The 17,173-nt window shown below is 43.5% G+C and overlaps 1 protein-coding gene across 2 annotated transcripts in view; it reads left to right on the top strand.

The window, feature by feature from the left end:
• The first annotated feature begins 1,073 nt into the window (after positions 1-1,073).
• CAPN10 (calpain 10) overlaps positions 1,074-17,173 on the top strand; it is a 36,720-nt gene continuing 20,620 nt past the window's right edge. Inside the window, exons 1-7 of one of the 2 annotated variants that reach the window (XM_040349736.1) lie at positions 1,074-1,344; positions 1,420-1,551; positions 4,480-4,676; positions 7,226-7,416; positions 12,738-12,879; positions 14,156-14,322; positions 15,825-16,084. In XM_040349736.1, the coding sequence (XP_040205670.1) occupies positions 1,231-1,344; positions 1,420-1,551; positions 4,480-4,676; positions 7,226-7,416; positions 12,738-12,879; positions 14,156-14,322; positions 15,825-16,084 (1,203 nt within the window). In that variant the 5' untranslated portion in view covers positions 1,074-1,230. The remainder of the gene's footprint in view (positions 1,345-1,419; positions 1,552-4,479; positions 4,677-7,225; positions 7,417-12,737; positions 12,880-14,155; positions 14,323-15,824; positions 16,085-17,173) is intronic. The other variant, XM_040349737.1, reaches the window with a different exon arrangement.

Here is a 17,173-nt window from a genome sequence, read left to right as displayed (position 1 = left end):
GTCGTGATACTGCAAACATGATACAAGAGATGTTTAGAGATTGCAGACATGATACAAGAGGTGGTCAGAGAATGCAGACATGATACAAGAGATGGTCAGAGACTGCAGACATGATACAAGAGATGGTCAGAGTTTGCAGGCATGATACAAGAGATGGTCAGAGACTGCAGACATGATACAAGAGATGGTCAGAGACTGCAGACATGATACAAGAGATGGTCAGAGACTGCAGACATGATACAAGAGATGGTCAGAGAATGCAGACATGATACAAGAGATAGAGATTGCAGACATGGTACAAGAGATGGTCAGAGATTGCAGGCATGATACAAGAGAGAGTCAGAGACTGCAAACATGATACAAGAGATAGAGATTGCAGACATATTTTAAAAGATGGTCAGAGATTGCAGATATAACATTGGAGATAGAGACTGCAGACATGATACAAGAAATGGTCAGAGACATGTGAACATGATGTAGAAGTTGCTAAAGTCTGGTAACCAGCTTCAAGAGACTGGCAACATTACATTAGACTGAGATCACTGCGATAGGTTAACGAACAGGTCAATGTCTGTAGGAGCCCAGAGGCCTCTGGCCCGTGGGTTGGGCACCAGGGGGGCTAGCTAGTGGGGGTGCAGTTCAGTCGAACATACATAATATGGCACTATAAGCCTGGACCTGAGGAACATGAACTGTTCTTAGATTATACCTGAGCATCAGTTAGACCACAAAGCAATAGAAAAGGCACATGCAATGTAGCTGTATCCTAGAGCAATGGACACAATAGAGATTCCGGGTGGCTTTTAGGATGGACCATGCAAGATCAAACAAATGAGGGCAGAAGCTGATTAATTACTATGTACAAGCTAGCCTATTCTCCCCAGATATCACACACGAGTGAATGCCCAGTCTATCACTGAAACCAAACGTGCTGTCACAACCATCATAGGAAAGTGGTACATAAAGGTTACAGCAGAGCCCCGCCCACGTGTGAGGGGCAGCCAATCCCCGTGCGCGGCGCTCAGCCCAGTATTAGCTCCCCTCTCATGCAGACCTGTGTGTGAAAGTTTGTGATTGGCTGGCCGCAGGGTAGCTGGTGGAAACAGATGGGGATGGGAGGATGTGGAGAGTGTCCCCGTGTGATGGTGTGTCAGTGCACTGTGCTCGGGGTCACACCGTTACCGTGTGTATTAGTGAGGGGGGCCTGATGGAGATGCCATACATGGTGACATGTCGGGGCTCTTTGTGGACCCCGAATTCCCTCCCTGTGTGTCGTCCTTAGTCCGGAGAGGGGGTACTCCTCTGTCCCCTCTGTGTGACCGCATTACATGGCTGAGACCCCAGGTGAGCCGTCCAGTCACAGTGTCCTCCTCCCTGCACCGTGCACAGTGATTAATAGGTGTGTTTTCTTCCCCTCAGGAGATCTGTCCATCCCCTCATCTATTCGCAGAGAAGGCCAGGCTTGCTTTGGGAAAGCAGGGGATATTGGGGGACTGCTGGTTTATATGTGCCTGCTATGCTCTTCACAAATCTACAAAGCTTCTTCACCAGGTACAATTCTTCATTTATTCTATACTGTTGCATTGTGGGAAAGTGTGTGTTTTTACGTGCTTTGACGCCACATGAGGTACCCTTCCACGCTACTTGCAATAGGGGGATACGGTGCCATTCGTTCACAATGGCTCCCCGCTGGCCGAGCTGCACTGTACAGCAGCAAATGTGCGCTGCCGTGGGCACGTCTGATTTCAGGGCCGCTGACGTGTGTGCCAGGCCTGTCCTTTAGGAATGGACGGCCTAAAGTGTGTAACAAATAAGGATGAGCTCCGGCCTGTTTGCAAAGCCCACGTGCAGAGCCCGCCAGGAAGTCTGCACTGCGCTAATCACAGGCAGGGAGACATTGTCCCGATGCACGGCTGCAGAGACCGGGAAATGTCTGCCTGCCTGTGATTAGCGCAGCGCAGTGCCGACTTCCTGGCGGGCTCTGCACGTGGGCTTTGCAAACAGGCCGGAGCTCATCCTAAATGTGTGATGGAAGGGTTTTGTTGGATAATCTGACCGTTTGCATGCTCCATCGGACAATTGTTGTCGGAATTTCCGACAAAAAAATGTTTTATAGCATGCTTTCAAATTTTCCGACAACAAATGTGTCTTGTCGTATTATACAAACACATCATGCTCCAAACCAATGCTAACCATAGCACAACATTAGCAGAAGTTGCCCAAAGGGTGGCAGGTGACAAGTCCATGTCCGCTCCTCCATACAGAGCAGACAAGGACAGAGCCCGCTCTCCTCTGTAGGGCAGTATTAGGGCCCCTTTCACATCAGCGGACCAATCAGGTCAGCCTGTCTGTTTTTCAGGTAGACCAGATTGAATCTCCCATTGTCTGCCTAAAATCTGCTGAAAACAGATGTATGGCGATACGTTTGCTAACCGTCCAGCAGGTCTGATCGGATCACGATCAGATGGGAACTGACAAGCCGTCTGTTTACATCTGATTATCATTTGATCAGACCTGCTGGACGGTTAGCAAACGTCTGTTTTCAGCAGATTTTAGTCAGATCGGATGCCCCGCTGGTGTCAGCAGACATATGTCCGATGAAATCTGCCACCACATAGAGGAAGATGAGAGAGAGGTTCAGTCGGGTCCACCTGATTGGTCAGCTGATGTGAAAGGGGCCTTAAACAGAGTTCGATCCGCTCTCGGGTGCTGCCGCCGCCATTGCCTGTAGAGGGAAGCCGGCAGTAAAGCTTTGCGGCTTCCCTACTGCACATGCGCAAAGCATGCTGCACTTTCTGAATGGGAAGGGGGAGGAGCGATGAACTTCCAATTGATCTCCTACGATGTGCGCATGCGCCATGGTTAGATCAGGCCAGTTGATCGGCAAATCAGCTGTTGTGCTATGACGTCCCAGGCACTATTCGATGGGGGGGGGGGGGCACTTCTCGACAGAACACTGGTCAAAATCTCCTGCTATTGCCCGGCATCCAATTTGCAATAGTGTAAACGCAGCCTAAAGCAGTAGTAAAGTCTGCTTTTGATTTCTACCTACAGGAAAATCTATATTAAGGCTTTCCTCGAGGTACAGTAAATATTTCCTAAACGTACACCATTTAGAAGATATTTAGTGCTGTGTGCCACGGCCATGACTCCTGGGCGCAAATGGCTAAAGCCCGAGAACCCAGAAGGAAGGAAGACCAGGTGAACATGGAAGCCTCAGCAGCAGTGTCAGCGCACCACTGGAGGTCTTTGTTTTAAAGCAGGGTTTGACAAATTTGCTTGGAATCTAGGAGCCAGCTAAAAAAGTTAGGAGCCAGAAAACGCACCCCGTCCCGACAAGCTTGCGCGCAGAAGCGAACACATACATGAGCAGCGCCCGCATATGTAAACAGTGTTCAAACCACATATGTGAGGTATCGCCGCGATTGGTAGAGCGAGAGCAATAATTCTAGCACTAGACCTCCTCTAACTCAAAACATGCAACCTGTAGATTTTTTTAAACGTCGCCTATGAAGAATTTAAAGGGTAAAAGTTTGTCGGCATTCCACGAGCGGACGCAATTTTGAAGCGTGACATGTTGGGTATGAATTTACTCGGCGTAACGTTATCTTTCATAATATAAAAAAAAATGGGGATAACTTTACTGTTGTCTTATTTTTTAATTAAAAAAAGTGCGCTTGTAAGACCGCTGCGCAAATGCGGCATGATTGAAAGTATTGCAACAATCGCCATTTTATTCTGTAGGGTGTTAGGATAAAAAATATATATAATGTTTGGGGGTTCTAATTAGAGGGAAGAAGATGGCAGTGAAAATAGTGAAAAATTACATTAGAATTGCTGTTTAACTTGTAATGCTTGACTTGTAATACCAACAGCCACCACCAGATGGTGCCAGCTCACACAAGGAAGAGCTGGGGACTTCACAAAAAAAAAAACATTTTTTTTTTGCCCACCTTTCAAGCCAAGTCACCAGGAGGCTATTTCTAGTCGCCATGGCGACCGGGATTTGTCGAGCCCTGTTTTAAAGGATTGACATCCTATTTTTAGAGTAGAACATGCAACGTTCCCAAATGCCATAAAGGTATGGCGCTTGGTTCTAAATAATGATAAAAGTGACGTGACCGTACAGTAACACAAGTAATGTAATACAAATATAAGTCATTATATAGTCCAGTGTGATAAATTCCCAACACCAAAGTCAATCTTCCAATGCAATTTTCAAAAATCCTTTGCCGCTTGTGCTCAAAACTATATGTGATTAAAAGAAAATAACATTAAATGTAAAAAGTTTAATAAAATAAAACTTTTTTTTTTTTTAACCTTTACCCCCTGCTGCCACACAAGATTTAGTGTGAACCGGCCCTTATAGGCAAAAATGCAGATTTTTACAAAAAATTGCTCTAGTACCAGGGTAGTTTAAATATGTACCTCATATGTTCCCTTTCCAGACTATGCTTTATGGTCCTTTTTTTCCCAAAGGTGTTTCCCAGAGGACAGTGTACATGGAATGAACCTGGATACACCGGACGTTTTACTTGCCGATTTTGGAGATTTGGACGTTGGGTGGAGGTGACCATCGATGACTGCTTACCATGCTTGGGACAAAAGCTCTGCTTCTCCCATTGTCAAGATCAGGGAGTCTTCTGGCTTCCACTCTTGGAGAAAGCTTATGCCAAGTATGTCATCTGTCTTCTTGCTTTTCTGATCTGATTTGTGATTACTAATTTTCTAAAGGTGAAGTTATAGATAAATGTTATACAGTAGGTATCCTTAAATGGTCCAGACTGAGTGACAGTTCTATCTGGACTGCCAGTCCCCAGCAGAGGTCTCCTCTTGCTCCTCAGTGATTGGTTGTTAGAACCCCTGGCATCCTAATAACTATGTCACATGCCTGCCACACCTCCAGTACAGGAGGATGGTAGTGGAATTTGTCCACACCTGCAGTTGGCTCCTCCTGTCAGCTCCCACCCTTTCCACGCCTGGCTCTAAAAGGTACAAAAGCACTGTGCTGGGGATACCTGATGTAGGGACGCACCGTGATGGGGATGTAAGATGGGTGAGCATAGACAACTGGAAATTTGGCATATTGCCAGATCGACTGAAATTCAAGCCACGGGTGGACCTGCAAGCACCACCCTGCTCAACAAAATAAGTTTTAAAAATTGACTGAGCCAGGTAGCAAATCATGGGCCGAACAGAGACTGAATCTTTTTATATTCTGTCAGTATTCGGCAGCACCACTGTGTTTAGGCAGCTGTGGGTGCTGGGGCTGCTCAATGCATCAGTCGGCAGTGGAGATTCCGCAATTCACATTGTTTAATGTGGAAGGGGGTGTTACTTCATTTTTTCCCCTTTTTAGCTTGTAGGTTGAACAAGAGAAAATGTATAGCTAGTTTCCTCTCACCTGTGGGTTGATCCACCTTTTAATATCTAATCAAAGGATTAGGCTGGCCTTTGTCAAGCTGCAGTTCTTCCAAGGTAGCAGAGAAATCCTGGCAGTGCTGTTTTATGAAATGTCTAGATAACATAATGAACTCTCATTTGCTTCCTTTTGCTACCAATGAATCCATTATTATTATATCTGTTTTAGAAGTCCAAATACCTGTTGATATGGACAAATATATCTTGTGAATTGATAACTTCTTGTGCTCTCTGCGTGTGCTGCAGCTTGTCCCACAGCTTTCTGACGTGTCTTTGACGTGTCCCAGAAGGCTCCAGGTGAATAAGGGGGGACGAATTTTCGTTTGGATCGCCACAGCAGGTATCCGCCCCCCCCCAAAAGTACCAAATGTGAAGGAGTAGGGGGGAGGAGGAGAAAGAGCGGAACTTGCCCCTCTTCTGTGAATTTTTACTTTAAGTTTACCGACCAAAAAAAGGAAATAAAAAATTAAGGGACATTCCTTGCCTTGCCTTGAGGGTGCAGGTTTTTTGCGGATTGGGTGCGGGTTTCTCGCATCCAATTTGCAATAGCAGGAGATTTTGACCAGCTCTCTATGGAGCCGATCCACATATCTCCACTGCGAATTTGCACAGTAGCCCTTTGCATCTTTTGGTCCATTTCAGGTCCGAATTCAGCCCAAAATTTTAACTGAAATCAGACCTGAAACTGTGAACCAGGACACACACACCGGACCCCTACTGGGAGCCGCATGCGGCGTTGGTGTGCACCCAGCCTCAGTGTGATGTGTTCCCCTTGTGCTGTTGTCTTTAAGTGAAGTAATAACTTTTGGTATGCATACTTGTTTTGAGTCAGTACCTCTGAAAGTAGGAAAGCCATTGGGTCGACAGGGCATCCAGGCAACTAGCATTTATTGACAGGGAGGGCAGAAGTGGCAGCTCATGCACTTTTATTGGTAAAAGTCACCTTTAAGTATAAATATACAATTTGAGAACCTCCTTTGGAACATCTAGCAACAGCGCAGGGTAGGGTTGCACTGATACCAGTTTTCTGTGCCAGTACTGAGCATTTGCATAAGTACTGGTACTCGTGCAATTGCACCGATACCTAAAACCGATACCTTTGCAGTGTGATTTGAGCTCATACAAAATGAATAGGCTCAAATCGCAATGCTAAGAAACACATGCAATTTGAACAGGAATGCAGTGCAATTTTTGTTTGAATCATATGCAACTTCCCCCCACCACTCTTGTGTGAACCCAGGCTTGTCATAGTAACTTAAGCCTTGGTTCACACAAGAGTGGTGTGGGAAATCGCATGCGATTCAGACAGGAATTGCTCAAATCGCACTGAAGGTATTAGTCCTCCTATTCATCGGCAAAAAAAACAAACAGAATCGGCGCAACCCTAGAACAGGGAACTGAGAACTCCCCATGGCTATCCCAGCATTCTACTGTGTATTTTGTGGTGATAAATAGTCTCCACAGCACCCCAACTTAGTTTGCTTCAGAAAAGTGAATGACATTAGTAGTAACAAGCCTCAACCATCAATTGCTGGCGGACAAATTGAGTAAGTTGTTCTCAAGTGACCTTTTTTTGGACAAATTCCAGGTGACGTGTTAAACCAAAGACCTATACAATCCTAGGCAGGGTTGTTTGGGCTGAAAAGTCATTTGTATCTGGTGCAATATAGTCTCTTAGAAAGGGCTGAAAAAATGAAAAAAAAAGAAAGGGCTTCACTTGCGATATAGATCAACTTTACACATGTACTTTGCACACATTTAACAAGCACGCTTTATTTTGGATGTTTGTTTTATGTATTGGCAGGTTACATGGCTCCTATGAGTCCCTGTGGGCAGGTCAGGTTGTTGATGCTTTGGTAGATCTGACGGGCGGATTGGTAGAAAGGTGGTCCTTAGAAGATGTGGAGGACAGCGCCCAGAAGAAAATGCTTTGCAGAATGTTGGACCTGAAGGATCGTTGTGCAATAAGTTGTTCTGTGCTCCACAGTAAAGAAGGTAGAAGAGAAATCTATGAAGTGGTTTACTGCATTCTTACTTTTTTGGTGCCTTTAGGGCCAGTTCACACCATAGAAACGCAGCCCGGATGCTTTTCTGCATGTGTGTTTTTGATGTTTTTTGGTGCATTTTTTTCTTCTTCCTAACCTTAAATAAGGACATGTGTGCTCCAGGACATTGTTGCGTTTTAGGTGCATTTTTGATGCATTTTATCTCGTTCCAGTACAGTCCAGTGCAAACAAAATTCAGCATGTACTTTTTTTTCACTGGACCTGACCATACTGGTGTGAACTATGCCATTGAAAACCATATAACTTACTATCCATGCTTTTTTCTATGCAGAAAACTGAACTGCATGTGGTGTGAACTGGCCCTTAAAGTGGAACTTCACTCTCCCAATCAACATTGATTATTTTTAATCCTTATACTTCAAGCATAATTAAATGGTTGGGAAAGTATATCATATTTACTTGTTTTAAACTTGCATGCATGCATGCTTGAGCTAAGGGCAGATAGATTCCAGGAAGGAAATACTACATGAATAATTTCCCCTTATTCAAGATGTCCATGGCCAGAAATGTTAGGGGTTGTTTTTTAAAGTGATTTATCAGCAAAATAAATCACGTAGACATGGATGGATGGGGGGGTTTGCTTTGAATATTAAAAATGAATTAAATAGAGTTTTTGGTTTGTTGTGCTCAAATACAGCGAAGATCCACTTTAACCACTTGACCACTGGGCACTTAAACCCCCCTTCCTAACCAGACCAATTTTCAGCTTTCGGTGCTCTCACAATTTGAATGACAATAACTCAGTCATACAACATTGTGCCCATCTTTTTGTCCTTTTTTTCCCACAAATAGAGCTTTCTTTTGGTGGTATTTGATCACCTCTGCGTTTTTTTATTTTTTGCGCTATAAAAGAAAAAAACACTGAAAATTCTGTAAAAAAATAAATAAATAAAAAAAATTCTCGTTTCTGTCATATTAGCAGGTATTGCAGAGTATGGGGGGTATTGCAGAGTATGGGGGGTATTGCAGAGTATTGCGCAGGGAGGGATGGCTGTATCTGTGACTGCATTTGTCACAGATCCAGCCCACAGCAGCTACTGCTGCTTCCGCTCTCCCCCCTCTCCTCTCACACTGTACCGATCGGTACAGAGAGGAGAGGGAGGAACCGGCGTCATCACATGACGCCGGTTTGTTTACAAGTGATCGCTCCGTCATTTGACGGAGCGATCACGTGGTAAACGGCCGCTATCATCAATTGGCTGAACAGCCGCTATGATTGTTTTTACGGTTCATGGAATCGTCGGCTGTAAAACAAGATGTTTGAATGATGTCTGTATCTGCAGGCATCATTCAGATATCCTCACTCAAAATCTGCAACGTCATATGATGTTGTGCGGGCGGGAAGCGGTTTAAATTACAAATCAATTTATAACTTTTTTGAAATGCATTTTTCTGGATATTTTTGTTCTGTCTCTTCTTATAAAAAAAAAAAAAGACCTACCTCCTAAAATTATAAACTGATAATTTCTTTGTCCGTAGGCAAATGTACAAACTCAGCAGGGGATGAAATACTTTTTTCCCTCACTGTAGATGTGGTGGCTCTGTTTGTTAGTTTTCTTCTTTTTTTCCCTCTCTATTTTTACCTGGTGATCTAGCCAATGACACACCTCAGTCTGGGGGAGGATAGTGTTAGATGTACAAGCAGATTTAGATGTACTCACAAAGTGAAGCAAAAATCCAGCTCACACTGCAGTTACACAAGCATTTACATCAATGGCTTTTTTTGTTCTGTTTCCTTTGTCCCCTATGACTCCGTGAGATCAGGAACTGCTGTTTGGACTCCTTTTTGAGGTAATTTTGTTCATCATTAAATGTTCTTTTCCTGGTAGTCATCGCCTCTGTGGGGTCAGTATCTTACCTGATAGCCATCTGTGGACAGAATGCCATTTCATTTTAATTAATGTAATGGGAACAGAGTTGAGGTCTATGTCTTTTTTTTTTTTTTCCTGAACTAGGGTAGATTTCAGATATTTCTCTTAACAGGTCATCATTCTTAACCGCTTGCCGACCAGCTGCTAAGTTTTACGGCGGCAGGTCGGCTCCCCTGCACGAGAGCACGTAATATAACGTCGGCTCTCACGCAGGCCACTAGGGGCCCCCCGACTCCCGTGCGCGTGCCCGGCGGGCGCGATCGCCGCCGGGCACACGCGATCGCTCGTTACAGAGCGAGGAACGGGAGCTGTGTGTGTAAACACACAATTCCCGGTCCTGTCAGGGAGAGAAATGCTGATCTTCTGTTCATACAATGTATGAACAGAAGATCAGTCATTTCCCCTAGTGAGGCCACTCCCCCTACAGTTAGAACACACCCAGGGAACATACTTGACCCCTTCTCCGCCCCCTAGTGTTAACCCCTTCACTGCCAGTGGCATTTTTATAGTAATCCAATGCATTTTTATAGCACTGATCGCTATAAAAATGCCAATGGTCACAAAAATGTGTCAAAAGTGTCCGAAGTGTCCGCCATAATGTCACAGTACAGAAAACAAAACGCAGATCGCCGCTATTACTAGTAAAAAAAAATATTAATAAAAATACCCCCTATTTTGTAAACGCTATAACTTTTGCGCAAACCAGTCAATAAACGCTTATTGCGATTTTTTTTTTTTTTTTTATGAAAAATATGTAGAAGAATACGTATCGGCCTAAACTGAGGAAAAAATTTTTTTTTTATATATTTTTGGGAAATATTTATTATAACAAAAAGTAAAAAATATTATTTTTTTTCAAAATTGTCTCTATTTTTGTTTTCTAGCACAAAAACTAAAAACCGCAGAGGTGATCAAATACCACCAAAAAAAAGCTCTATTTGTGGGGAAAGGACGCCAATTTTGTTTGGGAGCCACGTCGCACGACCGCGCAATTGTCAGTTAAAGCGACGCAGTGCTGAATCGCAAAAAGTGCTCTGGTCTTTGACCAACAATATGGTCCGGGGGTTAAGTGGTTAACTTCCCCTGTCTTTTCACCAGTTCTTTGAGAATAGCTTTCTTTCTTTCTTGCTTGACTATGGTTCAGACTGCCTCATGGCTACATATTCTTCCCCTTTGGTCTCCCTGGATTTGTAGGGTGATTTTATTTTTATTTATTTTTTCTCTACCATTCCGGGTTATTCAAGTAGACTAGCTGCAAGCTTATGGTCCTAGAATAATTTACTCCTTTTCCTGTCAAGACATACTTCACTATGTGAGTGTTCAATCCTTTGGCATTGCATAGGTTTTTCCAGTGTTGGGCTACCACCTGATCTGTTCTTATATATTTACTACCAGGCAGGGATGCTGATAGGGGGTAACAGCCAGTCCTCTTGTGCCGGGCCCAGACCCCATCAAGTTAGCGGGGGGGCCAAGACACAGCAGGGGCTGCCCATGGCTCTCGCCTCTCCCAGAATGCAGTTTTCTTGGTCTCCTGTACATCTCCTCCCTGTCGGTGCACTATAAGATGCACTCTGTGGCTGGCAGTCAGTGGGCTATCTCTGAGTTCTGCTTCCTCTCTGGGGAAGGCGGGCTAAGATGTGGCTACCTCCTCCTCCCTGCTCAGACAGATGGTTGACTAAAGCCTGGTACACATGGGCCAAATATCAGGCAGTATCAGCTGGTTCAACAGAAACTGACCGACATTTACCCTGTGTGTACGTCGGCCTGTCTGACAGAAGACGGCTTCTGTTAAGCAGGCATCCTGGAAAACCGGCATCCAATTGGTATCTGATCAGTGCTGGCAGCTAATGGCTACAAAGGCTGACCGATGTGCTCTGGCAGAGGGGCAGTCCCTTGTCAGAATTGTCCAAAATTATGACCCCAATTGGTACTTTTAAGGCAGATTGTGTAAAATAGTAAAGATATATAACAAAAGTTTTAAAAAGTATGCAAAATGTTATTAGAATTGATAAAATAAGTTTGACCATATGGTCTAAACTACATCAAATCGTTAAATCCATTACACGAGGACACCAAAGATACATATACTTGGAGCACCCTAAAGCTTGGATCAATTAGAACGTCACGTTTGCCCTGATATGGTGAAGAGCCAAAATTCTTGTGGATGTTCACTGAGAAACCTTTGGAAATTTATGTTTCTTTCTTCAGGGGAAGAGATGGATGCATATTTATAGAATCCTTATAGGTATAAAATAAATATATGCAGCAATAGCATGCTCCAATAGATGCACCGCCAAGCACATCAAGGCCAAACATGGTGGCACCGGGTACACAGGTTCCCGCACATACAAGGATATAAATAGGGGATGCGTGTGTGTGTGTGTGTGTGTGTGTGTATATACGAAAACTGGGAATTTTGTTAACCAGGTCATCAGACGTGTACTGGTCGGTGGAAAATTGTGGGTCCCCCTGTCGGAACACAAAAGTTCAGCGGGGAACATTGCATTTTTAGTACAACAAACTCCTCCCGAGCTCCTCCAGGTTTTTTCATTTCGCTGAGTGTGTACCAGGCTTAACTTCTGCACAATGCTCTGCCACTTGATTCCCACTGCCCCACACTTTCACTCCACACTGCTTTGCTTTGCACTGTTCACTCTCCACTGCCATTGCACACTGTCCACTGACTTGCCACTCCACACTGTGCTGCAACTACATACTGCCCTGCCACTGCTTATTGTTCTGCCCACTACATGCTATTTGCCATCTTACCACTACATGATTCCTTTTGCCTACTGTCCACTTCCCAGCCACTACATACTGCCCACTGACTTGACCCACCACTCCCCACTGCTCTGCCCTACTACTACATACTGCTTGCTATCCTACCATTGCCAGAACACATTTCACTGCTTGCTTTGAACTGCCACTATGTACTGTGCATGGCCTTGTGCTTCTCTACTACTACATACTGCCCTATTATTTTATTCTGCTACATGCCACACACTCTACAGCTCTTCACTACCATTTCTTACTGCTCACTGCCCTGCAGTGCATAATATTCATTGTACTTTCTTTACATGCTGCTTAAAATGGACACTGAATATATGATTGTCGCACATGGTACACACTATCATTTACAGTCACACTGAGCAGGGGGTGGCTGGTGAAGATTGTGGCATCATTTGATACCAGCTTCTGAGCCTACAGTTTTTAGGTTAAGAGTGTCCATTCCTCCAGTAGGCAGCAGTATAACCCAAAGATAAAATACTTTCTGTGTCCTTCATTGAAGTTCAGGAAAAGGATTTTACAATGAACAACAATCCCATTCTTTCGTTTGTAAATTTTAATATGCCAATATCTCAATCTAAATGTATTTTAGGTGCTGGAGATCTGGGTGAATTTCATGCCTTTACAATCACAGACATCAAGGCTGGAGTCACAAAGTATGGACATGAGTTGATTTTATTATGTGTGCATAATCCTTGGGGGCGAAGCCGCTGGAGTGGAGCGTGGGGGAGGAAGTAAGTAGAAATTGCAAATTTTTATTAAGGAATTATGTTTTTTGAACACTTTTTTTTTTTTTTCAAGTAAGCAGAAGCTGTATTATACTCGCCTGTTTATGGTCCAGCATCATGTTTTTCACTTGTGTGAGGCCACTTGCATGCAGCCAATCATTTTCTGACAGCAGATCAGCAAATCCATGGCCAGGCTTAAAGGGGCTGGGTGCACATTTCTCTGCATTTCTCATGTTAGTAGCTGGACACCCTGTGGTCCCTTGCGACTTTTCAAGTGGTTTCCTCTGCCTCCCAGTGTTATTTCCATTATTTAAATTGCCTGCCCAGTCTGTACCCAGCTCCTGTGCACTTTCAATGATCCCCAGCGTGTCTGCGTTGTTGGTGATTCCAGCCCTGCGCTCCCAGTGTTTTCACAGCCTTCATCCAGCCATGTGATCCCAGTGTTCCCCAGTATCCTGCTTTGATGACCCTGTGCATGTTCATTCCAGTGTGGAAAAGCGCAAAAAGTATGGCAGAACAATTTTTTTAAACCACACCAGACCACTTAGTACTGTGTTTCCTTGCGATTTGGTGGCCAAGAATGCACCTGTGTTTGCCAGATGCATGGGAGTGCCAACAACAATGGCACCCATACACGTCTAAAGATGACAGAATGTACCTGTGTGGTGGTGTGAACAGGCCCTAACACTTCTGTAGGTAATAACACTTATGCGTTACCTACTGTCAAGTCAATCCAGTCCACTGGCGCTACAAGCTGCTGTCAGTTGCAGCCTTCTTGAGTGTGTCAGAGGACTGTAATCTGGGTGTCAATTGCATCATGACATCTCCACCCCCTAGAAGCTCTGGTGGAGACAAGGCGGTACTGTGGACTCTGCGCCTTGGTTCTTCTCAGGACTTGTATCATCACTAAGTGAGTGGGCACACTGAGCTCTCTGGGTTTACTCCACAGTTTTCTCAGCTGCTAAAGCTAAGTCTTCTCTCCTGATTCTGCTCCTAGTAGGAAGGGATTCTCAATCTGTGACAGATTGTAACCTATAAAGTCAGTCATTTTGTTTGCATAGTTTAATAATGTGTTAAAATATGAAGTACAGACAGATTTTGACAGAGAATAAAGCCACCATACCTCTGCTGTGACCAGAGTGCTGTAGGCTTTGTGTAGCTGCATCCTATGGCTATTTAGCTGTGAGGACTTGTGTATTAAACTTACACTTTACTGTTTACTGTTTGTATCATAACATTTGGTTTATGAAAAAGTAAGTTTTACTCTGCTTTTTTTCTTCAGAGGTGATAAATGGGCCTTAATGGACAAGTCCGAAAGTGATAAGTTTCTTTATGGTCTTCAAGATGGGGAGTTCTGGGTAGAGAAAGAAGAATTTCTGCAAGAGTTTAATGAAGTTATTATGGCGTTTCCCATGGATGAGATAGAGCACATACAAAGCATTTGGACAGGTGAGTTAATGTGATTATAGAATGTCCATTGTGCAGATATGCTGGAAAGCAGTTTGCAGGCTGTATTGTCCTCATAGTGATAGCCACATATTGTGGTGTAACCTTCTTTCTCTTACTGGGGGAACCCAATAGGCTCCTTTCACACGAGTGTTCCGTATGTCGTGTGCGACAAGGAAGGTGGCTATGTGTGCAAGGAGAGAGGCAGGAGAGGAGCAGTGTATATAGTGAGGGCACAGTGTGAACAGACAGGCTCCCTCACTTGCCGGCGCTGACTGTCATCACCGGATTTAAATGTAGTTGCCGGCTCCCTTTTTTAATTTACTTTACTTTATAAAGCTGGAGAAGGAGTTGTAATTTGCCCCACCGCCAAAGTAAACCAAGGGGAAGGGTTACGGGTGATGTCACCAGCCTTTGCCGAAGAGGAGGAGCCAGGAATTCTGGCTGGGGACCCCAGAAGAAGAGATTCGGAGCTGCACTGTACAAAACTATTGTATAGAGCAGTGTTTCCCAACTCCAGTCCTCAAGGCACACCAACAGGTCATGTTTTCAGGCTTTCAATTATTTTGCACAGGTGATTTGATCAGTTTCACTGCCTTAGTAATTACCACAGCCGTTTCATCTGAGGGAAATCCTGAAAACATGACCTGTTGGTGTGCCTTGAGGACTGGAGTTGGGAAACACTGGTATAGAGCAGCTAAGTATAACTTGCTGCTTATTAAAAACAAACAAGGTTTAGAATCACTTTAAAGAACATTCCAGTGAAAATGAAACCTTGGCATGCAAGAAACAGACTACCTACTATTTTTTTACAGGCATAGCCGATGAATCCACCCCATTCACATTTGTTGGTGATCTGTGGACACCTTTTGCTGAATTGGTTGTAATACGGGATTAGTAGTCCTAAAATCATCTTCTTAAGACTTCTTGCTTTTTCATAATGTAGCACTAAGATATTTCATGCAGTCACCAGTGAGTCAAGTCTACTTTGGAAGTGTGAAACCGACTGCTAATACATCAAGCAGAAAAGGGACATGTTGCACAGCACACAAAGTACATTTACCCAGCCTGTATATGAAGAGCTCTGTGAAATCTTATTGCAGTGGAGAACACAGACCTGTAGCACAGTTGCAGTTTTCACCAAATAGTAATAGGGTCTCAATAATTGATTTCACATGTTGGAATTTTTTAATTTTGCGTGTCACCAAAAACAGGCACTAGATGAGTATTCTTCCTCTTTTTTTTTTTTTTTTTTTTACAGAAGGTACTAGATGAGTATTCTAGACTGAATTTGCCTTACTCACCCACCCCACGTTTCCCCATTAGTATGCTTTTTCTTTAGCGGCCTTTCCCTTGTATTCCAAGGAGAGTGAACAAGGAAACTTACATGTTTTAAAAACAATGACTGACATTAGTAATGATGTTTTTAATACATTGGATGTATCATAATCAGCAATCAATGTATTTGTTCTATGGTACCTACATGTTAATTTCTTGTGTTACAGATTGTCCATTGCCCCACGCTCAACAGTTGTATGGTTCCTGGGTCAAAGGTCAGACTGCAGGTGGATCCCGTAATAATGTCAGTTTTACTGACAACCCTAAATTCTGGTTGGTTGTTAGGGAGCAAAGTGAGGTGTATCTAGCACTTATGCAAAGGCCACAAAGTGAAATATCATCTGCCGATGGTACACGCAGAAACCAGTCAAGAAGTATGATTTCAAAAAGTACTCTCCTGTATGCTATTGGACTTCATGTCTGGAAGGTAAGTATAAGAAATTACTGTAGGGTTCTTTATAAATGAAGAATAATATGTTACTCAATAAACCAATATTTAAGATTTAATCGCTGCGTAAGGAAAAAGGTAAATACTGCGCTAGTGGTGCTTATATGTCAAAATTAAACTAAGTGAATAATAAACTGCGACATAAAACATGTGATAATCATGTGGAAACAACTGTGCAAAGGAAATAGTCGCGCTAAAGTAACATTTAGAGTGTATATAGAAAAAGTCCAGGTGCTTATTGAAATATGAAATGGAAATATTCTAATAAAATATATGTTAAACAAGTGCATATAACTGCTACACAGATAAGTGACAGTGAAGAGCACCAAATGTATATAAACGCAAAATACAGGTGGTTCTCAAAAAATTTGCATATTGTGATGAAGTTCATTATTTTCTGTAATGTACTGATAAACATTAGACTTTCATATATTTTAGATTCATTACACACAACTGAAGTAGTTCAAGCCTTTTATTGTTTTAATATTGATGATTTTGGCATACAGCTCATGAAAACCCAAAATTCCTATCTCAAAAAAATAGCATATTTCATCCGACCAATAAAAGAAAAGTGTTTTTAATAAAAAAAAAGTCAACCTTCAAATAATTATGTTCAGTTATGCACTCAATACTTGGTCGGGAATCCTTTTGCAGAAACGACTGCTTCAATGCGGCGTGGCATGGAGGCAATCAGCCTGTGGCACTGCTGAGGTGTTATGGAGGCCCAGGATGCTTCGGTAGCGGCCTTAAGCTCATCCAGAGTGTTGGGTATTGCGTCTCTCAACTTTCTCTTCCCAATATCCCACAGATTCTCTATGGGGTTCAGGTCAGGAGAGTTGGCAGGCCAATTGAGCACAGTAATACCATGGTCAGTAAACCATTTACCAGTGGTTTTGGCACTGTGAGCAGGTGCCAGGTCATGCTGAAAAATGAAATCTTCATCTCCATAAAGCTTTTCAGCAGATGGAAGCATGAAGTGCTCCAAAATCTCCTGATAGCTAGCTGCATTCACCCTGCCCTTGATAAAACACAGTGGACCAACACCAGCAGCTGACATGGCACCCCAGA

This window comes from Rana temporaria, chromosome 4, assembly GCF_905171775.1.
Source record: "Rana temporaria chromosome 4, aRanTem1.1, whole genome shotgun sequence".
Classification (NCBI taxonomy): Eukaryota; Metazoa; Chordata; class Amphibia; order Anura; family Ranidae; genus Rana; species Rana temporaria.
This window is presented reverse-complemented; position numbering and strand designations above follow the sequence as displayed.